This window comes from Anser cygnoides, chromosome Z, assembly GCF_040182565.1.
Source record: "Anser cygnoides isolate HZ-2024a breed goose chromosome Z, Taihu_goose_T2T_genome, whole genome shotgun sequence".
NCBI classification, from domain to species: Eukaryota; Metazoa; Chordata; class Aves; order Anseriformes; family Anatidae; genus Anser; species Anser cygnoides.
This window is the reverse complement of record NC_089912.1, coordinates 66,416,102-66,439,540: the sequence shown is the minus strand read 5'-3', so window position 1 is coordinate 66,439,540 and position 23,439 is coordinate 66,416,102. Positions and strand designations below refer to the sequence as shown.

The window sequence follows — 23,439 nt, the reverse complement described above, 5'->3', positions numbered from 1 at the left end:
TTGCAGCCAGGCCTGCTGATCACTAAGAAGAAAAAAAAAAAAAGTAAGTTTTGTTGTTAATTATCAATCAAGGTGAAACAACTGACATTTGTGTACCAAAAAAAAAAAAGCATTGTGGGGAGACTCAATAGCATAGATTCCTGCTGCGTGCAAATGTCCCTTTCTTTCCCTCATCTTCCTCCTGTTCTTCTCTATGTGATACAGTTCTGCAGAGAGATGAATGAAAATAATTTGTTAGTCCTCTGCGGTTGCTGCAGCTGTTGATATCACAGGAAACCACCAACAGTTCCATTTCCTGAACTGACTGTAGCTTACAGCAGTAAACTAAAGAGGAGAAATTTACTGAGTTTCTTGAGTTTGATTAAGAAAATAATTAATAAAATTGAAATCATTAAAATATTATTAATAATAATAACAATTAAAAATAAAACAAAATTATTAACATTTTAAAGAAAACATCATAGAGTCATAGAATCATAGAATATCCTGAATTGGAAGGGACCCATAAGGATCATCTAGTCCAACTCCTGGCACCGCACAGGTCTGCCCAAAGTTTAGACCATGTGACTAAGTGCACAGTCCAAATGCTTCTTAAATTCAGACAGGCTTGGTGCAGTGACTGCGTCCCTGGGGAGCCTGTTCCAGTGTGCAACCACCCTCTCGGTGAAGAACCTCTTCCTGATGTCCAGCCTAAACTTCACCTGCCTCAGTTTAACACCATTCCCACGGGTCCTGTCGCTGGTGTTTACAGAGAATAGGTCAGCTGCCTCTCCACTCCCCTTCGTGAGGAAGCTGTAGACCGCGATGAGGTCCCCCCTCAGCCTCCTCTTCTCCAGGCTGAACAGGCCCAGTGCCCTCAGCTGCTCCTCATACATCTTCCCCTCTAGGCCCTTCACCGTCTTTGTCACCCTCCTCTGGACACTAAAAAAAAAAACATTTTTTTCTAAGTGACAGAAATACAATGCTGGGAAAATGCAGACTTCTGAACCTGTATTCATCTTTGCACAATGATTTGCCTGAAAACCTTGCAGTGCGTCAGAGCCAGCACTAGAACTGGCAGCTACTCAGAACCCTCTGGACGCTCTGAGAAGGAGCAGCTGAGTACCTGGATCTACTCCCTCTCCATAGTATCTTTCCAGTGTCCTATAGACATTGCTCCTTCTCTGATTCTTCCTTGTTAGTGGTAGTTTCCCGAATTCAGTGCTTCTGATTTGCATCTCCATGGCAATGTCATCCTAGCACATTTTGTTCTCACCCTGCAGCAACATAAGGGTATTGAGGTTTTAGTGAGACTCTCAGGCTGGCAGTTACAATTTAATTGTCTGCAAAAAGAAAGATCCTGACAGATTGCTTTTTTTCTTAAATTTCTCAAAATAATCAAAATCTATTTCCCACATTATTTGTTTGAGACAAGGTTCTAGTTTTTGATTTTTAGCTCTTCTAGAATGCTATCCTTACTCTTTTACTAGTAGAGTAGCCTGGATGTAGCAGATGAAATCTCAGAATGGAAATTGATTACAATTCAGTGAATTTTAATGGAAAATTGTTTTTACTAAACGATAAGAGAGTAATTAGTTTCAACACACTTTAGATTCCCCGTTCATGGCATAAAATCTGTATGGAAGACTTCAAGGCTGAAAAGAGACTGATTTTCTGCTTTTTATATTTTATTTCGTCTTTGTGTTAGAAACACATTGAATATGGATGAGGAATAGTTAAGGAGTATTATTTCTGTGAGTGTAAGGTACTGAATTAACTGTTAACTACTGAATTCCTTCATACTACATGAAGAGATTTCAAGCACATTGTCACTGTGAACACAAAGACTTAGTTGTAGACACATGTCATCAAAGTTGTAGAAGCAAACCGAGCTTATTAACAGGAATATCCTCTGCATGACGTAAGTGCCACTAAGCCCTCCCAAGGATAAGTGCTCTAGAAGAGCCTTGATAAGTGGTGCTGAGGTATGCACTTTGTGTCAGAGCATCAGATTGTCTTCCTGCCAAATCTTCCTTCTGAAACAGAAAGAGACAAGAATGGTTTTGACTTTGACAGCAAGAGATACAGTGATTAAGTTCTACAGAAAACATGAATAACCTGTAGGCCTTTTGTCAAAAAATGCCAGCAGGAACAATTTCCAAACAAAGAAGTTTATAAGGACTTTTTTAGTGAATTTTATAAAAAAGAATGTTGTTAATTTAAAGTGGCAATCTAGTTAGCAGTAATCACAATTAATAGTCACAACTCAAATTTATACTGGAATATTCGTGACTGCGATCCACAAGTTTTTTACAAGTTGTGACTGTATCACTATTGTAAAAAGCATTCTCTTAAAGCCTCCTGAGAAGCAAGAAGCTAACTGAGAGCAGTGAAGCTCAGGGAGGCAATTCAATAAAAATACTTAATGTTTTTTACCTGGAAAACCTAAGACGCTAAGAAGGGAAAAGGGAAAAGAAGAAGTGTTGTTTTAGTGTAGCTTCTGCCAAAACTAGTCACAATCAAGAAACTCCAGATCCTAGTTGTAAAGTAATTTATCTACACTGGGAAATTTTCTCTCAAATTTGTATCCCCCCAAACTGTTATTTAGTCAGTGTCACAGGACTGTAAATACCTACTTTTCTTCACTTCTCATCTTAAATATATCTGGAGAATAGGTCACTGAAAAATGTAAAGATCTTCCTTTCCTGTTTTAGTTACAACTCATCATAAGCCATGTGCTATCATATGATACCATCTCATGAACTGACAATGTGCACTTGCAGCCCAGAAAGCCAACCATATCGTGGGACGCATCAAAAGAAGCACGGCCAGTAGGTGGACAGAGGTGATTCTCCCCCTCTGCTCTGCCCTTGTGAGGCCCCTCCGGGAGTCCTGTACCCAGCTCCGGGGCTGCAAGCACAAGAAAGACATAGACCTGTTAGAAGGAGTCCAGAGGAGGGCCTCAAGGAAGATCAGAGGGCTGGAGTACCTCTGTTATGAAGACAAGCTGAGTGAGTTGGGGTTGTTCAGCCTGGAGAAGAGAAGGCTCCAGACTTTCAGTACTTAAAGGTGGCTGACAGGAAAGACAAGGAGAGACTTCTTAACTGGGTGTGTAATGGTAGGACAAGGAGTAATGGTTTTAAAGTAAAAGAGTGTAGATTTAGATTAGATATCAGAAACAAATTCTGTACCATGAGTGTGGTGAGGCCCTGGCACAGGCTGCCCAGAGAAGCTGTGGCTGCCCCATCCCTGGAGCTGTTCAAGGCCAGGCTGGATGGGGCTTTGGGCAGCCTGGGCTGGTGGGAGGTGTCCCTGCCCATGGCAGGGAGGTTGGCTTTGGATGATCTTTAAAGGTCCCTTCCAACCCAAGTCATTCTTTGATTCCACAATTCTTTGATTCTATGATACTATAGTTCTCTGATGCTATGATACCTTTACATATTTTTGCAGTATTTATGTGAATTAAAAGTGTGTGCATTAGAATGCACTGTCTTTCTGCCTTTCCAGGTTCTTAGGTGGATGACCAAGGAGGGCCTGTGAGGCCCTGGGAAATAGGTTATTCTGTACGGCACCAGAGCTGCATCAACATGGAGGGATAGTTGTTTATCAGTGGTACATTTTCATGGAACAAAAAACAGGGAAACAAATATAACTCATTAAAGCTTCTGGAGTAAGAAGTTTTAGAGTAGAACACTTCCCAGAGGAGGAGGAGGGGGCATGTTCTTTGCTTGTTGTCCTTTGCTGTCAAGGAACGTCCTTGGTAATCTTCATGAAATGCAGTGTAATCTTATATGTTCCTTTTCTCAAAAGTTATGTAGAGAACAGTTTCAGATTCTCTTTAAGATTATGTCTATCTGATTGCTTAAGAGGTCCTTTTTTTGTTTGCCTTTAATAATGTAAGGTGTGGCAAAGTAAATTCATGAATATATTTATATTCTTTACTTAGTTCTATGTTTATATTCTTTACTTAGTTCTATATTTATATTTGTAAAAAAAATTATATTATTTAAATAGTTCTAAATCACAGCCTCATTTTGTTCCCACAGAACAGAAAACAGAAGTGTATTATGCAACAGCAATTCTAGTTTCGTGTTTGGAGAAAACATGGATGAGAGAGTTTTGGTAAGATGTGTAAATGCTTGCAGGCTTTTTATCAAGATTAAGTACATACTTAGGAGTATATATTTTTTCAGAGATTAATTCTTTTTTAGCTCCTCCTTTTTAAGATGTGAGTAAATAGATTCTAATGGCTGTTGAAGAGATAATATTTATTTTCTGCAGGAGAGGTAGGCATCCCTATTTTGCCATCCTAAATAACTACCGTAACTATAAACCCATACCAGTATGCATTTCCTTTCTTTTGCTCATTTTTTGACCTGTACGAGGTTTGTTTAAATATTCTACATAAAGCAGAATAGCCACAGTAGGAGAGGAAAGAATGGGTTCCCTGCCATTCAAACATTTTTGATCATAGTTGTTAAGAGATAGGAGAAATTAGTATGAATTCTGTTGGGCAGAGAGGAAAATTGAAAACACATCCTAGATACTGTCCATGTTAAGATACATTGTGCAGCTGTGAGGCAGCTTAATGGATCAAGGCCTGAAGAAAACTTAGGACAGCAAGGTGGTTCCTAAGCTGAATACTGTACCACTTAAAGTGGTATTGAAATTCAGTTTCTATTAGAAGTACAGTGAAAACAATTTGCGTATCTGTCAGTGAAAAAGCTTGGAAACTGTAGGGCTGGGCTACAGCTTGTGACAAGGATATAGGTATAGCATGGGAATTGAGCTACAGTTATTGTCAGGAGCACTTTCTTAGACTTAGGAAACATTATCTGCAAAATCGAAGGATGGAAATTTTTAATTCCTCTGAGTTTAAGTTTGTGGTGACTGGGAGTTTTAAGCTATTCTGGGGTTTAAATGCTTAAACTGGAAATTAGCTGTTACTTTAAAATCTAAGTCCTTCAGTAGATTTAAAGCTTAGTCCAGGGTCCTTACAAAGAAGCCATTCTTCTTGGGAGGATTATGTATTGATTTTATGACAATAAAATAACATATTACCACAGACTGAAGTTGCATCATCTGTGTTGGTGTTTGTTCTTAATATATTACAATTCTTAATCATCTCCCTAGTGTGCATTCAAAGATTCAGTGGTCTGTTTGATAACAAGTAGCATAGCCCTTTCATTTAAATAGGAATTCTTACTTCCCCTGTTTTTGTTTTTGTTTTTTTTTAGAGTCCTGAAAAGCATCCCAAGCCATGTAAGGAAGCTGATTCATGTAAAGGAGAAACAACATCCCTATACATAGAATCTTTCCATGTTAGTCCACAAACAAGTAAGCATACTCAACAAACAAGTACAGTTAACTTTTGTATTTTATGTTTGGGGGTGTCTTAGAGGATGTCAGATGAATGGTGCTCAGCAATTTTCATCTATTACCAAGGTATCCAGTCACTAGTACACTATTGCAGTATGTGTAGTCTGTGCTTAGAAAGCAGCTGCAGTTTGGTTTATGATACTTAAACTGGACTAACTTAAAAATGAATAATCTAAGTTACTCATGAAAGGGTAGAGTTTTCCAGAAATGTTTGCTATTTGAAAAAGTGCAGTGAAATTAGTGAATATCTTTCAGACTGCATTTTTGAACTACAATTTCAAACTATCTGCAGTAAAATGTAAATATAAAATACTTCTCTCATGTAAAATACTTTTGATTATTTATACCCTAATAGTAGGACTAAAAATTCTATGCAGACAGACTTCAGGGATTGTTCGTGATTCTGATGGGCAGCTTTTCTGCTAGGCAAGCCATGTAAACCTTGGCTGTTTGAGGGAATTCCAAATAGGTCCCCATCTTCATCTCTGTCCTGAAATTTTACACCTCTCTATGGTAATGGATGTATTGGATCATCTTGTTTTGTAGAAGTGTTCTTCAAAGGCAAAAAAAAAAAAAAAAAAAGGCCATGGGGCCATGGAAGACAGATTATGCAAACACTCATTTTTTGTAGCATATGTTCTTTTCAAATCTTGTCCTTTCATGTTCCTGTCAAATATTCATTGTATATGTATTACTATTCTGAATATTGGGACATATGCCTTTCATTATTTATTAATCTGCACAGCAGTATGACAAACCAGTTTAATCTGGAAAATCAACTTCTAATAGTTTAGGGTTTGTTCCTGCAACTTGTCCCTTGGGCCTCTCCCCTGCAGAGAGCCCTATTCAATTAAAAATAAGCCTAACTAGATGTGAAATTTTGTTGTATTCCAGCCTTTTTCTCTTCTATTTGCTGCTTTGGCCAAAGCTTATTAATAACATTGAATGATAACAAACACAAGGAATACGGAAGTCACAGACCATTATATGTGCTATAAATATTCCTTCTACAGAAAGGATTTCCTTTTTTTTTTTTTTCTTCCTACAGAAACAACTTTGTTAAGGAATGCAACACTAATTGAATCAACATCTGCTTATATTTCCAAGCCAGTGGAGAAAGTTCTATTAGATAAAGTTGAAGTTATAACAGGAGAAGAAGCAGAATACAATGTATTACAGGTGTGTATTTCATAAAGTCCTGGTGGTGAGCAGTTTTGTTGTTGAAAAGAACATCTAGATCTATTACAGATTGCAGCAATCACAACATCAGTTTATATTTTAAATTTTCTTTATTTTTAAAGATATATCTCTGCTAATTTATTTTTCCACAGGCTGAAAATTTTCATATTATATCTGTTCATTCTGTAGTCCCTTTCAGTAAGTGATGGTTTCAAAACTTCATTCTACAGTTGTATGTTACAAGCATCTTCACAGTATGCCAGCACTAATTGAAACATCAAAATTGAAAGTAAATGAAGATTTTTTTTATGATAAAACTTAAAAAAAATGTTATCAAAGTAATTAGTTTTATAATTCATCTAAAATACCAATTATCTTTCTCGCCTAGCAGGATACATTTTGCTATTCTCCATCTTTAAACTGATATTTTCTCAGACAATAACAAAGATGTATAGGGTTTAAAAAATCTTAAAATTGAGAATTCCATAGTTTTAGCATTGATGAAATCTGTCAGAACATGGAAGCCTTACTCTTTGTGGGGTAGTACTCTCTTAGTAGTACTGGTATCCGTGTATACTGGGCTACATAATGTTTTTAATGAGAGAGGTAATAGGTTAGAACAGTTGCAACAAATTCAGCTGTTAGTGGATATCACAGCTGAAGAGTTAATGAAGATGAAATATTGAAAAAGTAAACTGACATTCACGCTGAATGTTTTCAAATACTAACATGAAGTTTAGCACATGTCAGGGACTCATTTCATTTTAAGTAATAATGTTGATGTATCTATAAAACTGTCCTGTATACAGGCATACTAATGTATTTAAAGCTGTACTGGAATGTTTAAAAACATAAAGTTCTAGAACCAGTAGAGTTAACATTGGCTGGCAATTTCCATCATTTATTTCTCTTCCAGATTAACTGCAAGCTCTTCGTATTTAATAAGCTTTCTTTAACCTGGATTGAAAGAGGCAGAGGATCTCTCAGGCTTAATGACACTTCTAGCAATAAATGTGGAATGTTGCAATCAAGGCTAAGTAAGAATTAAATAACAAAGTAATACATGCATAAAACACTAAATAACTTACACTATTGCTGCCCAGAATCAATTTATCTCAGGACATTTAAAACTCAGTAGCTAGTTTTATTTAAGTCAACTTGCTGAGAGTCTTCTTATCACTAAAGACTGAGACATTGCCTTGCCTGGGCATTTTCACTCAGCTTTTGCAGTCAGGCATATTACTGTTGTTAGGTTCTGTGTGTTTCTACTGCAGTGTATCTTTAGCTCAGTCACCAGTCTGACAGTTTGCTCTTTGTTGATTCTTCTTTTCCAGGAACACTGTTTCAAGTCACTTCTGGAATGTTGTTTTTACTGTGCTGTCATTTTTGTATTTCATTGCACAGTTTCAGCAGATTATTTGCTCTGCATTCCAAATGTATTAAAGAAACTAAAATATTTTGGTATTTAAAAATATTTTAAAAATAATATCTAACAACATCAGGTTTTAGACCAAATTAAAGGAGTAATTCATGAAAATATTAGTTGTATAGAAGTGCTGGAAAAAACTGCTGCAATAAAAAGGAAGATAATTCCAATTACTTACATAAATCTTCTTATTTTAGTTATGCGAAATCAAGGCAGCTTGAAACTGATTCTCAACACCAGACTCTGGGATCAAATGGTAATAAAAAGAGCAAACAGAAAAAGTGTGTGCTTCACTGCAACAGACCAAGAGGACCACTCTGTTCAAGTATTTCTAATTCAGGTAATCAAAAGATAAAAACCCACCCAAATTCTCATGTCATCTAGGATTCTGAAGATTTGCTGAGGCTTTGGTTTTAGCAAGTAGTATTTTATACTCTGTTTTATACTCTGATACACCTGGCTCATGGAGTCCAACAAGGAGAACAAAAGAGCCCTGCACCTGGGGAGGAACAACCCGAGGTACCAGTATGTGCTGACAGCTACCCGGCTGGAAAGCATCTCTGCAGAAGGGGATCTAGGAGTCCTGGTGGACACCAAGTTGAACATGAGTCAGCAACATGCCCTTGCTGCTAAGAAGGTTCATTATATTCTTGGCTGCATTAGACCAAGTATCTCCAGCAGGTCAAGAGAGGTGATCCTTCCCCTCTGCTCAGCACTGGTGAGGCCACATCTTGGTGTACTGTGTCCACTTATGGGCCCCCTGGTACAAGAGAGACATGGACATATTAGGAAGAGTCCGATGGAGGACCACCAGGATGATCAAGGAACTGGAGCACCTCTCCTGTGAGGAAAGGCTGAGGGAGCTGGGACTGTGCAGCTTGGAGAAGGGGAGGTTTGGGAGAGGATCTTATCAATGTCTGTAAATATCTGAAGGGAGGATGCAAAGCAGACAGAGCCAAGCTCTTTATTGCTCCAACTGGATGCATATAAGCCTCTGGGACCCAATGGGGTTCATTCCAGGGTACTCAGAGAGCTGGCTGATATCCTTGCAAGACCTCTCTCAATTATTTTTCAATGGTCCTGGGAATCTGCAGAGGTCCCAGTTGACTGGAACCTGGCAAAGGTTGTCCCATTTTTCAAGAAGGGCAAGAAAGAAGACCCTGGTGATTACAGGCCTGTCAGTCTCACTGCAGTGCGAAAATTATGGAGAAGGTTATTCTGAGAGTTATTGAAAAACACCCAAAAGACAGTGCAGACATTGGTCACAGCCAACACGGGTTCACAAGGGGAAAGTCCTGTTTAATGAACTTAATTTCCTTTTATGAGGAGGTCACCTGCCCCCTTGACCAAGGGAAGCCAGTTGATGTAATCTTTTTCAATTTCAGCAAAGCATTCAGTACTGTTTCTCACAATATCCTTCTGGACAAAATGTCTGTCATACAGCTAGACAAATACGTAATGTGATGGGAGAACAGTTGGCTGACAGTTCAGACTCACACGGTTCTACTAAATGGGATTCAGTTTCAGGTTTCTTGATCATGGGAAGGTCTGTGTGACACCACGCCTACTGACTCCTGATGTGGAACTCCTTTCTCTGAGGGGGAAAAAGATTTTTGCCCAGGAGTTAGCAAGGCTGATTTATAGGACTTTAAACTAGATTTTAAGGAGGAAAGGGACAAAACCAGGCCCACCAGTGATAAGCTACGGGACTGCACACCAATATTTGAGGAACTACATGCTAGTGAGGCCCTTCAGTCTGCTGCACAAGGGGATGAGTTGAATGAAGGACATCTGAAATGTTTCTATACAAACAAACGTGCAGCATCAGAAACGAGCATTTCAGCTCCCCGACATGCTAGTATACTAATGCGTGTAGTATGGCAAACAAACAGGAAGAACTGGAGATCTGTGTGCAGTCACAAGGCTATGATCTCATTGCAGTCATGGAGACATGGTGGAATAGCTCACATGACTGGAGTGCTGTCATGGAAGGCTGTGTGGTTTTTAGAAATGACCGGCCAGGAAGGCAAGGTGGTGGCGTTGCTCTTTATATGTGAGAGCAACTGGAATGTGTGGAGCTCTGCTTAGGGGTGGATGTAGAGCAAGTTGAGAGCTTATGGGTAAGGATTAAAGGGCAGGCTACCGTGGCTGATACTGTTATGGGTGTTCGTTACAGGCCACCTGATCAGGAAGAGGAGGTAGATGAAGCCTTCTTCAGACAGCTCCAAGTAGCCTCTCAGTCACAAGGCCTGGTTCTCATGGGGGACTTCAACCACCTTGATATCTGCTGGGAAGGCCACACAGCTAGGCACAAGCAGTCCAGGAGGTTCCTGGAGTGCACTGATGACAACTTTTTGACACAGATGGTGGAGAAGGCAACAAGGAGAGGTGTGCTGCTGGACCTTGTAGTGACCAATGAGGAAGGACTAGTTGGAGATGTGAGGGTCGGTGGCAGCCTTGGCTGCAGTGACCATGATATGGTGCAGTTCAGGATCTTGCAAGGAGGAAGCAGGGCAAAAAGTAGGATTACGACCCTGGACTTCAGGGGAGCAAAATTTGGCCTCTTCAGGGATCTACTTGGAAGAATCCCATGGTTTAGGGCCCTGGAAGGAAGGAATGGGGGTTCAAGACAGCTGATCAGTATTCAAGCATCACCTTCTCCAAGCTCAAGATTGATGCAATCCTATGAGCAAGAAGGCAAGCAAAGGGGGCAGGAGACCTGCATGGAAGAGCAGGGAGTGCCTAGCAAAGCTCAAACAGAAGAAGGAAGTTTACAGAATGTGGAAAAAAAAGGCCACTTGGGAGGAATATAGGGATGCTGTCAGAGTATGCAGGAATGTGACAAGGAAGGCCAAGGCCCAGTTGGGATTAAATCTGGCAAGGGACATCAAGGACAACAAGAAGGGCTTCTTCAAATGCATCAGTAGAAAAAGGAAGATGGAAAGATGTTGGCCCACTGTTGAATGGGGTGGGTCCCCTGGTGACAAAGGATACGGAGAAGGCAGAGTTGCTGAATGCCGTTTTAGCTTCAGTCTTTACTGCTAAGTTCAGCTCTCAGGAATCTCAAACCCTGGAGACAAGAGAGGAAGTCCAGAGAAAGGAGGACTTTCCCTTGGTTAAGAGGATAAGGTCAGAGATCATTTAAGCAAACCTGACATCCACAAATCCATGGGCCCCGATGGAATGCACCCACGGGTACTGAGGGAGCTGGCCAATGTTATTGCTAGGCCACTCCCCATCATCTTTGAAAGGTCGTGGAGAACAGGAGAGGTGCCTGAGGACTGGAAGAAAGCCACTGTCACTCCAGTCTTCAAAAAAGGCAAGAAGGAGGACCCAGGCAACTACAGGCCAGTCAGCCTCACTTCCATCCCTGGAAAGGTGATGGCACAGTTCATCCTGGAGGTCATCTCCAAGCATGCAGAGGATAAGAAGGTGATCATGAGTAGTCAGCATGGATTCACCAGGGGGAAGTCATGCTTAATTCCTCCTAAGTGTGGTAGATCAGAGAACTGATCTGTGTTTTGATGTTGTTATTTGCTTGTTAGTTTTTTAGCTTTATTTTATTCATCCGAATTGCAGTACTGGCACAATGGTGGTCACAGAAAGGAGTCAGAGTAGGTTTGGAGGCAAGTCCATCCCTCTTAGCAGAAGCTTGAGCTTACCTGAGATTAAAGTGACAGAGGAACTCTGACTTTTCAATGAATAATTTGAAAGCTACAGATAGAAACAATTAGACTGAATAAGCTGGCTTTTCATATTTATGACCGTGCATTTCCTAAAAAGACATGTTGTCTTGAGAGCTCAGATTTGGCCATTGGGAATGTCATTTGATGTTGGGAAACTTGAACAATTCTGAACTGCTTTCTTCTTTGCCTCGCTGCATGGAGAGAACTGTTCTCTGCTGCAGGTATGGGTAGCACAGAGACCCTGATCAGCTGCTGCTTCACAATTTGCATAGCTTTTCTACCTGTGCCCATTGAAAGTTGTCATTCCAATACAAATGAAACATATTTCTTCCTATTTCCAAATGATACAGATAAAAATTACTCCACATGATGCACAGAAGAGGAAAATCGGGCTACAAAAGACAATGTGCATTCACTTACCCTCTGGTAGATTATTTGCTGTACAAGAGTGTATGAGGGAATCTACTGGTACTTCTGACAGTACCAAAATGCAGTGCTTTTGGGGAGCAAAGCCATTTTCTGTAGTTTGTTTACCTCATAGTCCCCCAGCATCCAAAATTATAATATTACATATGAGAGCATGCATGCCTACATCTTTCCTTTGGTATCTATGAAATGGTTGTCCCACATTTTTTCTGATTCATTTCTTTAGTCTTTTAGTACTATATTTTTGGGCTGTTTTCAGTTCATACTGTCTGCCCCCAACTGTTCCCCGAGGCAGCAAATTTTAGAATTTAATTACTCTGAAAATAAGCACCTGCTTTTATGTTTTATACTGATATCCTACTGCTTTTATTAAGCGTACCCTAGTGTATTTATTGTGTAGACTGATAAACAGCTGTACCATATTTGGTTTATCCACTATTTTTATATTTTTTCAAACTTTAGTTATATTTCCTCTCATACTTCTCTTCAGACTGAAGAGTTTCAACTCTTCAGATGCACCACTCCCTTGATGATTTTGGTGTCCTTCTCTGTACGTTCTTTAATTCTACATTATCCTTGAGATGTGGTGACTGGAACAAAACACGGTACTCAGGACATGACTGCTCAAAATGTTGCTGTGTCTAGTTCTCAATACCCTTCTTGATGATGCACAGCTTCTTATCAATAGTAGGAGCACAGTTTATGGTGTCTTTAAATTATATAATCAGGAATAAATTTTTTGTAGTTAGGTTTTAAAAGTCTTATTTATTCTGTAAACCAAAATGCAAATACATGTATTAATATTTCAGTGCTTTGTTACTTCTAGAACTATATTTAGGAATTGTCTGGAATATCAAACATTCAGTACAAACTGAACCATTCTCTGCAGGGGATAATTTTTAAGTTTCTTGTGATTATAGATAAAATAATCAACAGCTACATATTATAAAACTCTGACTACTTAGAGAATTATGACCTTCTTTGTATTTAAAGTTATTTTCTGAAATTTATTACTGTGAATATTACGTGATTTTGATTAAAAAGGAAAAAAAAAAAGATCTTTTACTACTTCTGAAAATTTCTCATCTTTTCTGTAAAAAATAGGGTTTATTCTTGGTTAGTTTTGACTGTATGCATTTTATTTTCTGCAGGCAAGCTCAAAAGATGCTGGATATCTGTATGCGGCGATACATCACCGCCTTGTGGCATTGCGAAGCTTTGCTGAGCAAGAACCAGAAGCTACCCAAATAGACATAGAGTCAGAAATAGCTTTTCAGCCATTAAACTGTGACAGTGATGAAGATGATAAAAAAATGACTCAAGTGAGCAGCAGTGGATCTGGTAAGCAGAATTTTTCCTGGGAATGTTGTAATTCTTCTGTTTTTTGTTTTTTTTTTTTCTTTTTTAATCTTAAGCAATAGAATTGTACTTTTTTTTTTTCTGAATATAACTTTCATCAAAGTTTCTGTTATAGATACCCCTTTCCAGGTAGATGAGGGTAATTCCTTGTAGCTTATTGCTGTTACAATACTAGGTTTTGCTAGATCAAGTATAAATAGAATAAAATAATTCAGTTGGAAGGGACCTGTGAAGATCATTGAGCCCAACTGCTTGACCACTTCAGAGCTAAACAAAAGTTAAAGCACATTATAGAGGGCATTGTCCAAACATCACTTGAACACTGACAGGCATGGGGCAGCAACCACCTCTCTATGAAGCCTCTTCCAGTGGTTGGCCACCCTCATGGTAAAGGAATTGTTCCTAATGTTCAGTCTGAACCTCCTCTGGTGGAGCTTTGTGCCGTTCCCACACGTCCTGTGATCGGTTCCCAGGGAGAAGAGACCGGTACCTCCATCTTCACTTCCTCTGATCAGGAAGCTGCAAAGAGCAATGAGGCCACCTCTGAGCCTCCTTTTCTCCAGACTGGACAACCCAAGTGTCCTTAGAGTCTCCTCACAGGACATGTCTTCTAGCCCCGATACCAGCTTTTTTGTCCTCCTCTGGATGCTTTCAAGGACCTTAACATCCTCTTTATATTGTGGAGCCCTGACCTGCACCTGATATTCAAGGTGAGGCCGCACCAATGCTAAGTATAGTGGGAGAATCTCCTCTTTTGGCTGGCTGGCCATGCTGTGTTTAATGCACACCAAAATGAAGTTTGCCCTCTTGGCTGCCAGGGCACGCTGCTGGCTCACGTTGAGCCAGCACCCCCAGGTCCCGTTCTGCTGAGCTGCTCCCCAGCCACTCATCTCCCAGGCTGTACCTGTGCCCATTGCTCTGTCCCAGGTGCAGCACTCAGCATTTTCCTTTGTTGAATTTCATGCCGTCAGTTATCACCTAATGCTCCAATCTATCTAGATCCTTCTGCAAGGCCTCTTGTTCTTCCAGGCACTCAGCGGCACCACCCAGTTTAGTATCACTGGCAAACTTGATGTTGATGCATTCCACTTCTGCATCCAGATCATTGATAAAAATGTGGAGCAGGACTGGCCCTAGAACTTAGCCCTGGTGAACACCACCAGTGACCATCTGCCAGTATCTACTTTGCTTTATAGCAGTGGAGTACTCTTTTGATAAAAGGCTGGGAGTTAAGAAATTTTAATATTGTCAAGCTTTATCTAAAGGCTTCTTCAGTACATTTCAGTAGAAATGACTAGAGGTTCTGAGGTACTTATTAATTGCCTGTAACAACTACTTGTCTATGAGACTTGTGGGTCAAGATTTACATACCAGTTTTGGCAGCTTTTTTCAACGTAACAAGAATGTAGGCTTTTCAAAGAGAAGAGTGCAGTTAAAACAGGACATAAGGGGCAAGCTGACAGTCCTACTCTAGAAACTTTTGGTACAGCCCACTGCAAGGCTGGAGTTGTATTTGCATAAAGCAAGGCAGAAACAGCTGTCAGACTTAGAAGCTCTTCTGTCTTAACAGAACACAAAACAAATTTCTGTGGCAAATTCATTCACTTGTGCCAAACTGCTATTGATGCACAAGCTTCCAGTTGTGTTGTTTTCTCATAGGACTACAGCAGGCATATTTGAGTTGTTGCTCATATCATTAGTTCCCCTCTTTAACTAAGTAACATACTGTCCTTATATTATAAACTACTCCTTTTAAAACTATTCAACAAAAATCAAATCATGCACAAGTAATAGCTATGAGTGACCATTTGCTTAAGGAAACAAATAAGCCTTTTGTTCCCTTTTGGCAAATGCATTTTACAGTGCTTGTTCCCATGGTCAATTGTTATTTAACTACATTTCAGTAGCATTCAGTGCTCTAAACAAAGCATGATTCTCATACACAACATTTTCTCACAAACACCTTCATTCTTTTTAGGAAATGTAAAATTGTTGGCTTTGAGAACTCCCTGGATTGCTCCCAGCTAATCAAACATTCCCTTGGTAATTCCTAAATAGTCTCTATTGACTTTACAAAGAGTCTGATAACTTGAAAACTCAGGATGGAATTTAATTCCTTTCCAGAATTACTCTGATAAGAACTCTTTGTTCTTTTAGGAAAAAAAAAAGAAAAAAGAAAAAAAAAGGAGGTGAAAGGGAATGTCAAAGCAGTTTAGGAGCACAGATTTACAAGTCAAATATTTATTTTGACTTGCAGAGACTTTTGATACAAATATTCAGATGGCAGCCAGCAAACAGATTCTGAGATATGACTGTCAGGTGCTCATGAGTGTCAAACCTTTTAGTTTAAGCTTCTATCTTTGATGTATGTCCAAACAATTACTCACAGCAGTTCTAATAATCCATTTCAAGTACTTTCTGGGCAACTTCTGTCATTCTCTCCTTATCTCTTCTATTATTTTCAGAGCCATGAGGTTTTAATTTTGCATAAATTTCAGTTACTGGTATCCAAGTCACACTTTACATGCAGACATTCACATCTTACACATGCCTGTCCCTGGAACTCCCATTTCCAAAAGAGGAAAAAAATATACATCATGGCTTTTTGAGCAGGGCATGGTCAGTTTTTAATACCAGCATAGAAACATGCATTTGGATGCAACAGATCAGATCCTGTGTATTTAAGAACATTTGATTAAGATCCTGCATGCTTTCATTTTCATTGTAGTATGTGTGCAAATGTCTCCTTATTTTTTATTGATGCAACTCATTTTCAGAGATTGCCTCTCCTTTAGACTACTATAAAGGTTAAGAAGCGTAAATTCTCAATGACTGTTTCATTACAAGAAATAAGAGTAGAAAGTATGCCTGGACTTTATTTCATTCTATTCTACATGTTTTGTCTGAGGAAGTAACAACGGTTCTGCCTTTTCCTTAATATAAGCAATTTCCTTCTTGTTAAACAGAAGTAGCATAGTTTCCCAGATTCTGCCATATGTTTCATGACACTGTAGAACATGTGAAAAAATAGATCAAAATTATCTTTAGTGATAAAGACAGAAGAAAAAAACCAGGTGTGGTATATACAAATGAAGCATTTGTGAACATGAAAATGGTTCTATATGTGTGCAAGAAATTTTTTACATACAGAATTCTTCATTATACTATCCACAGGACATTAACACTATATAAGGACACCGTATTGTTGGAAAGGTATTTCTACCATTTTACAGATTCACTATAGACATCTATTCCAATATATTCAAAATTCTTGATTGAATTGCCTTACTTTCAAGTAGAGATACTGTTTTCATAAGGTCCATAAATAATAAGTTTATTTACCTGATATTTTTATCAGCTTGTATTTCACTAGTCACAGCTTGGATACTTTCAACAGCAAATTGCTTTTTAAATCTAAATGGAGAGAAACAGACAATTCATCTGTCTTTGAACAGATTTTTAGAGTGGTTGGGATCAATCACTCTCTGGGAAGTATTTATCTTTTCCCACTAACTACAAAATGAGTTGAGGAGATGAATTTAGACTAGACAGCAAACTTCTAGGCTGACCAAACTCAGGCAAATCTCTTCTTCCATTTCTTTCATTGCAAATTTATTTCTCTGCTAAACGTTGTCACTACATTTGCTTCAAGTTATCTTTGTAATAACTAGCTGAGGAAAGCTCAGCAGAATTCTTCATAATACATACGAAAAAAAAATATCTCACCAAACAATTTTACAGATAAAACGATGCAAAATACTGGTATGACAAGGTATGAATAATGGAACTAGAGTACTCCCTTCTGAGGGAAATGCTACTGCCTTCTTGAGAGTTGCATGACTCTCTTTTTTTTTTTTTTCCCTTCTCCTGGGATTAGTAAACCTTACATTATTTGCTGTATGGAGGATCTTCAGCAAACAGAATGGGGAATTCCCCTTAACCGCGGCCACTCATACAGAATAGCCTAGTGAAGGAGAATGGTCTCCGTGTAGGCAACAAGGTGAACATGAGCCCTGTGGATAAGGAGGACCTAGCACCCAGTAGGTGTTCTGCAACGAGTGAGTGAATGTGCAAACTGTTGCCAATTCCTCCTCTGTCTTCGCTAATAGATCTCAAACATCTGTTTGAGATTTTTCTGTGTGTTGGCAGACCTGTGTCAGGTATCGGTGCAGATACAGTCTTGTGACAGCTGTTTTCTAAGCCCATTGACAACAGGCTGTTACAGTTTCAGCATGTGGGAATACTGAGTTGCTCTGCTGATATGCATAAATGCCATACACAGTTACTGGATAGATGGTTCTCTAACTTAGGCGCCATATCTTTTGCAGGGTGCCTACCTCTTTCCACTGTGCACAAACAAACAAGGTACCTATGTCAGGCTCACCAAATCAGCCAGCCAGAACATGCATCTGTTATTTAAAACCACATCTCTGCCTGCCATTGGTAGCAGGTGATCTGAAGTCATTACTTAGACACCATAGTCACTAAGATGTCTCTGAAAATATTACTTCTTGCTTCTGATACTTCTAAGAGGTTTTTCTGTTTTCTTCATAGCTGTCAAGGAGATTCCATCCTTGTTCCAGAAAGATGCATTTTGTTTACATTTGTAAAGAGGTGCTTATCCCATCAAGGTCATCAGAAATAATGGAAGGTCCTTAAAGTGTTATAACTGCATTAGGATTTAGGAAGAACTGTTATTCTTTGGGAGGCGTAATGTGTTTCTTTCACAGGGGTGTACAAAATGTCAGTAGTATTAGTACAGCATGGGGCTATACGTGGGATAGCACTTATATCCTCACTATGACTCTGGCATCTCCTGGTGTTTATAAAGATTAAAACTGTTAAGAGAGCTTTTTTTTTTCTTTAAAAAAAAAAAAAAGTAAAATACTTTTTAAAGAAACTACTGTTCAGCAACATCATAGGAACTCCTGAAAAACCTACCTCTGTTTGATATTTTTTGTCGATTTAAATTCTTACCTTGTGCTAAAGTTAAGATTCCAAATCATTAATCTAACACACACACACACACCATAGATAGTGATTAAAAAAAGCAGAGGAGTAGTTAATTCTTAACTTATTTGTTGGAGTTCAAGTTTCTTTATTCTTTGAAGTGGATATCAGTAACACCTAAAAAAATAGTGGAAGAGGCAACTCTCTGATTGGCTTTAAATGATGACATATCAGGAAAGGGGATGGAGAAATCAAATGTAATGTTTCTGAAAAATGGAAGGCCTTTCAGATCACCTGTAAGAAGTTTAAAACTTTTAGTACTTGTTTAGAGGTGGCCAGATGAAAGCAATTTATAAACGTAGTAAGATAGTGATATGGATCTGACATCAGCTATAAAGACTTTTTGCAGATTAGTAATAGTCCTATAGATTACCCACCACAGACACCCTTGGGTACTTTATCATGACCAGTGAGTTACTTGAAGATATGCCAGATTTTCAGTTTACTGAGCACCTATTACAAAGTGTTAAAAACATCAAATTACGTAAGACAGTACTCCCCTTACAGGGCAAGTTGTTTTGCATCCCAGATGCACTGTCCTATCAAGACACCTGAATCTTTAGTGCTCATGTGCTCATCTTTATTGGCATGGGGAGTCACAGGATTCATTCACTATTCACATGCTCAAATATTTGTGAATAATACTGTGTTATCTTGTTAGATATTTACCTAAACCAGGAACTGATTGTATCCAAACTTTAACCTACTGCTTTGTTATTATGAAACACCAGTTTGTTTCAAAATGTGAATACATTCAAATAAGCAAGGTTTTTAAAAAATTCTATTTCAGATCACTCTAGATGGAACCGCAGGCAGCCCGTAGTCTGCTCATGATAGCTACCACACAGCAACAACAGCACCACTGGGAACTCATCTTCCCTAAATGCCTAAGATGTCTCATCAGAACCCGGAGGAACAAAATCAGATGAATTTTGCTTTGTAATTTTTAAGCACAGATTAATTTTAGAGACAGCTTAAGTTCAATACATTGGGAAAGAACTTGAGAGGCACTTTTGAGGATTCCAGTCAGCCTGCTTTGCACTGAGAATGACATGATGGCATCCAGTATTCAAGAGTCATTAAAAAGGCTTCAGATTTTATAATTAAATATACTTAGATGCATTATTAAAATAAGGAATTTTATAGGGAATCAATTTTTATTCATCATATTGATGGATAAAAACATATAACCATTAAATAATAAAATACCTGAAAGAAATTTTTTTTGTCTTTTATTTAAAAGATATATTTTGAAGACTTTAAATTAGGCATCACTGAAAACATTTATTTAAAATTGTCTGGTAATATTCAGCATCTTGTTTGTAAGTACATACAAGCAGAATTGTGAGTGGCAGTTCAGCATGACAAAGGCCAATAGAAATCAAAATTCACAACTAAGCAAGTGGTGTTTTGTTTGTTTGTTTTAAATATGTGGAGTTGTAGACTGGTTGTAGAATTTTGCTAAAGGGCAAAGAACCAATATCTGTTTTTACACCCATGAGCACCAGGAGGACTGAACACGAAGAACTGTAAACAGAAGTTCCCAGGGGCATCTGAGCTTTAAAATCTATAAGTGTATCTGTTTGCACTTACGAATAGCTTTTTGCTTGCTCAGAACAAGCACTGTTAACAGTCCATTTGATATACACAAATAAATGCATGGACAGTATAACTAGAGACCTGCATAAAATCTTGTATACGCATATCTAATATTATTTATGCTTTATTATTAGCTGCAGATACCCCTAAACAGCATCTTGTATTGAGTTTAATATATTACACCGTCAAATATGTGCAATAATCCAAACAGTGCCAAAGACCCAATCACTCTGTAAAAGTGATTCCACAAACTGCTTCTCACTACCCAACCATCCTCAAGAAGAATTAGAAAAATCAATTCTCTGTAAAGCCACCTGTGAATTAAGACTTTCCAGATCCTTCTGAAGCCTATGCGCAGTGCAGGCACCATTTAATGCCCCGTGCTTTCTATTCTTTCCGTCAACAGACAAAGAAGGTGTCTGTAATCATTTTGCTGCAACTCTGCTTCCTTGTATCTTGTTGGTTACCAAATATTATTTCCTGGTCATTCTCAGAGCTGAAAAAAAAAGTTCTGAAATATCTGAAGTCCTTTTAATTAAGAAAGCTGTAATGATTTTTCAGCCTTAAAAGCTGCGTCATACCTGAAGACTCAAGTTTTAATTTAGTTTTGCCATCTGAACATACATGTATGAAGTTGGAAGAATTCCAGCTTCCTGAATTCTCATCGCCCTGTCAAGATTAGCATCCAGATGAAGCTGAACTAGCATCTAGATTACGCTGAATCTTAAATAGCTGGCCAAAATTAGCACTTGTCTGACATCTGGATGACAGAAAGCTTGAGTGGGACTGGACTTTTGCCTTCAGGAAAAGGAAAGTCCTTCACTACTGAACATTTGTCTCAAATAGTGAAGCACTGGAACTCTTCAACTCTTCAGTTTGCTGATAACAAAAATGTTCTTTCCATGACTAGCTGTACATTGTGTCCCTTTCTATCAGCCTCACTCCCGACCATAACAATATTTCCATCACTGACCTTCATATTTCATTGCTGCAACTCATACTCAGGAGCTAAGCTCCATGTTATAAAAACCGGCAGTTGTAAAAAAAAAAAAGCAGTTCCATGTATTTAGCAACAGGTCACAGTGAGAACTTTGTCCTGGAGTTCAGCTGGTTATGCACTGAAAGTAGAGATTGATTTCAAAATCTGCCCGGGTAATCAAAGCGTTCCATGAAATCGAGTGTAAGCACCAGAGTGCCATGATATCCCACAACATCTAAATTCTACTACTGCATAAAATTATTGGGAAATAAGGAGCATTCCAGAGCAGGTGCAACAGAATTTTTGCAGACAAAGGACTTAAAAACTTTATAATTTGCTCTCACAGCGTAAGGAACAAAGCTTACGATCAGTCACAAACTCTCTTCTGAGCTGCCTTTTCTCAAGATCTTATTATATGTACACAAGTATGCACACACACACACATGATCACACACATTTAAAAATGAAGCTAGATCTCCTACAAGCTGAGGAGGAAAAGAGATATTTAAATATTGTGAGGAGTTTGGATACTGTGGTAATAAAAGACATAAATAAATATATGTGCAGACATATTTATGGTATGAATTTTTACTCTTTATATCCTAATCCATTATTTATTCTGTCTTGTCTCGTTGCACTAAGTTTCATTGTTTCTCGAGACTGAAGGTATGCTAATATGTAATATATCAACTTGGGTTTGGAAATGTAAAGTTTGCCACTTTATGACTGCTGGAGCAACAATTTCTATGCCTAAATAATAAACAATTTTCCTACTGCTTTAATTTCCATCTAACTAGTTGTCTTATTGTGTGTCCAAATCAGAGCTTCCTACAGACTGTTCTTATCCACTATTTCTAGCCTGTTTTCCTAAGGAAAGATTTAAACAACTGTATACCCTACCCCTCTGTCTCTCAGACCTACTTTGAGCCCAGTTGAGTTTTGGAAAAATTTGCCAGGAGGTACAAAGCTCCAAGACAATTTAAGTTCTTCATGAAAATTGGCAGTTTTGGGGTGACACAACTCAGACAGTGGTATCCTTTCAGGAAACAGTCTCGGGGTAAGCTTGGTTTTATTTTCTGTGAGGCTTGTGGGGCTGAGTGTGGCATTCCTGGTTCTGAACAGGGAGAAAGGAGAGAGGAAAACGATGGAGGATGGCTACCTGGGGTTACTGTGGTCTGAAGAGTAGAATGGAGACATTTCATATGCACCAAATCCATATGAAACTAGACATCACTAATTTTGCTGTTCATGGAGCAACTTGTTCTATGCTTTTTCAGATGAATGCTTTTATGTATTTATTTATTTACTGAACATAACTTCTTCATACAAAATTTCTAACAAATCACAGTGATTAAATAGTATGTAGAGAGGATGCAGAGCTGGCAATTCTTAGGTGTTAGTGCAGGAATAATAAGCAAAAGGAAGGAAAACTAGCAATTCCTAATAAAGGGATATATATACAGATATCTGCCATTAAGATGATGACTTTCTGGCCAAATGTACTTGGATAGGATAGCCTAAATGACTTATTCTATGCTCTTCACATAAAGAAAAAAAAAAGTGTCACATCAAAAATGTTTGTATCTCTTCCTATGTCTCTTTGCTCTTTATTACGTTTGGTACACTGTATGAAGCAAAGAGTTTAGCACATTTGTTACTGCTTTCAGGGCTGCTGACAGTCTGTACAACAGAGACAGGGAGGGAAAGAGCATCCTCTTTTCTGTACATGGGTTTTAGGGGACCTAACACTGGAGCATGCTGGCAGGAAAAACAGGGAAAAGAATACATTCCCTGTTCTACAGCAGTTGTCTGTCTAAAAAGTGGAGTTCAGATTCCAGTGTCATTTTCCACAATTCATTCTTATAAAACAATGTGTCTGCATGGTCAAGCGTATTCAAATTGCTTCCGAAATGTTGAAATCAGTTGTGTTAGCCCACTTCAAGGATGATGTAGATGTCCTTGCACAAAGACTGAGAAGAAAAGTAGAAAAGTAAATTTCTCTTAAGACATTCTGATAAAAGTGTGGACAATAAAGCTTGCTCTTTCTTGTTGTTTTTGTGTAAAGATTTTTAATCATTTGCATTCATAAGAATAAGTGCATTTATTTGTCTTGTTCTGAAGCATCCGTTAGTTTGGAATTTATGAAGCAAATTATACAGTCGAGCTACGTAATCACTGATGCAGATACAAACATTGCAAGCAAATTGCAAGCACACATGGACGGAATCTGGGATGAGAAATTCAATAAGAATATAACTACTAATGAATTAATCTACCTGCCTTGTAAGATTCTGATGTGCTGAACGAGTGACACGTTCTCTGAGCATTAGTCTGGACTTTTCCTCTGAATAGTCAGAATTAACAGCTGTGGTCAGCTGAGTTCACAGTCTGAGGACTCCGTTTTGTAAAATATTACC

General features: G+C 38.5%; 1 protein-coding gene across 3 annotated transcripts in view; it reads left to right on the top strand.

The window, feature by feature from the left end:
* Positions 1-21,804, top strand: part of RANBP3L (RAN binding protein 3 like) — a 39,003-nt gene extending 17,199 nt beyond the window's left edge. For 2 of the 3 annotated variants that reach the window (XM_066988644.1, XM_066988646.1), the window contains 7 exons: positions 4,026-4,101; positions 5,217-5,316; positions 6,407-6,537; positions 7,454-7,574; positions 8,161-8,303; positions 13,227-13,416; positions 17,989-19,224. In XM_066988644.1, the coding sequence (XP_066844745.1) occupies positions 4,026-4,101; positions 5,217-5,316; positions 6,407-6,537; positions 7,454-7,574; positions 8,161-8,303; positions 13,227-13,416; positions 17,989-18,044 (817 nt within the window). In that variant the 3' untranslated portion in view covers positions 18,045-19,224. The other variant, XM_066988645.1, reaches the window with a different exon arrangement.
* Positions 21,805-23,439: the final 1,635 nt, after the last annotated feature.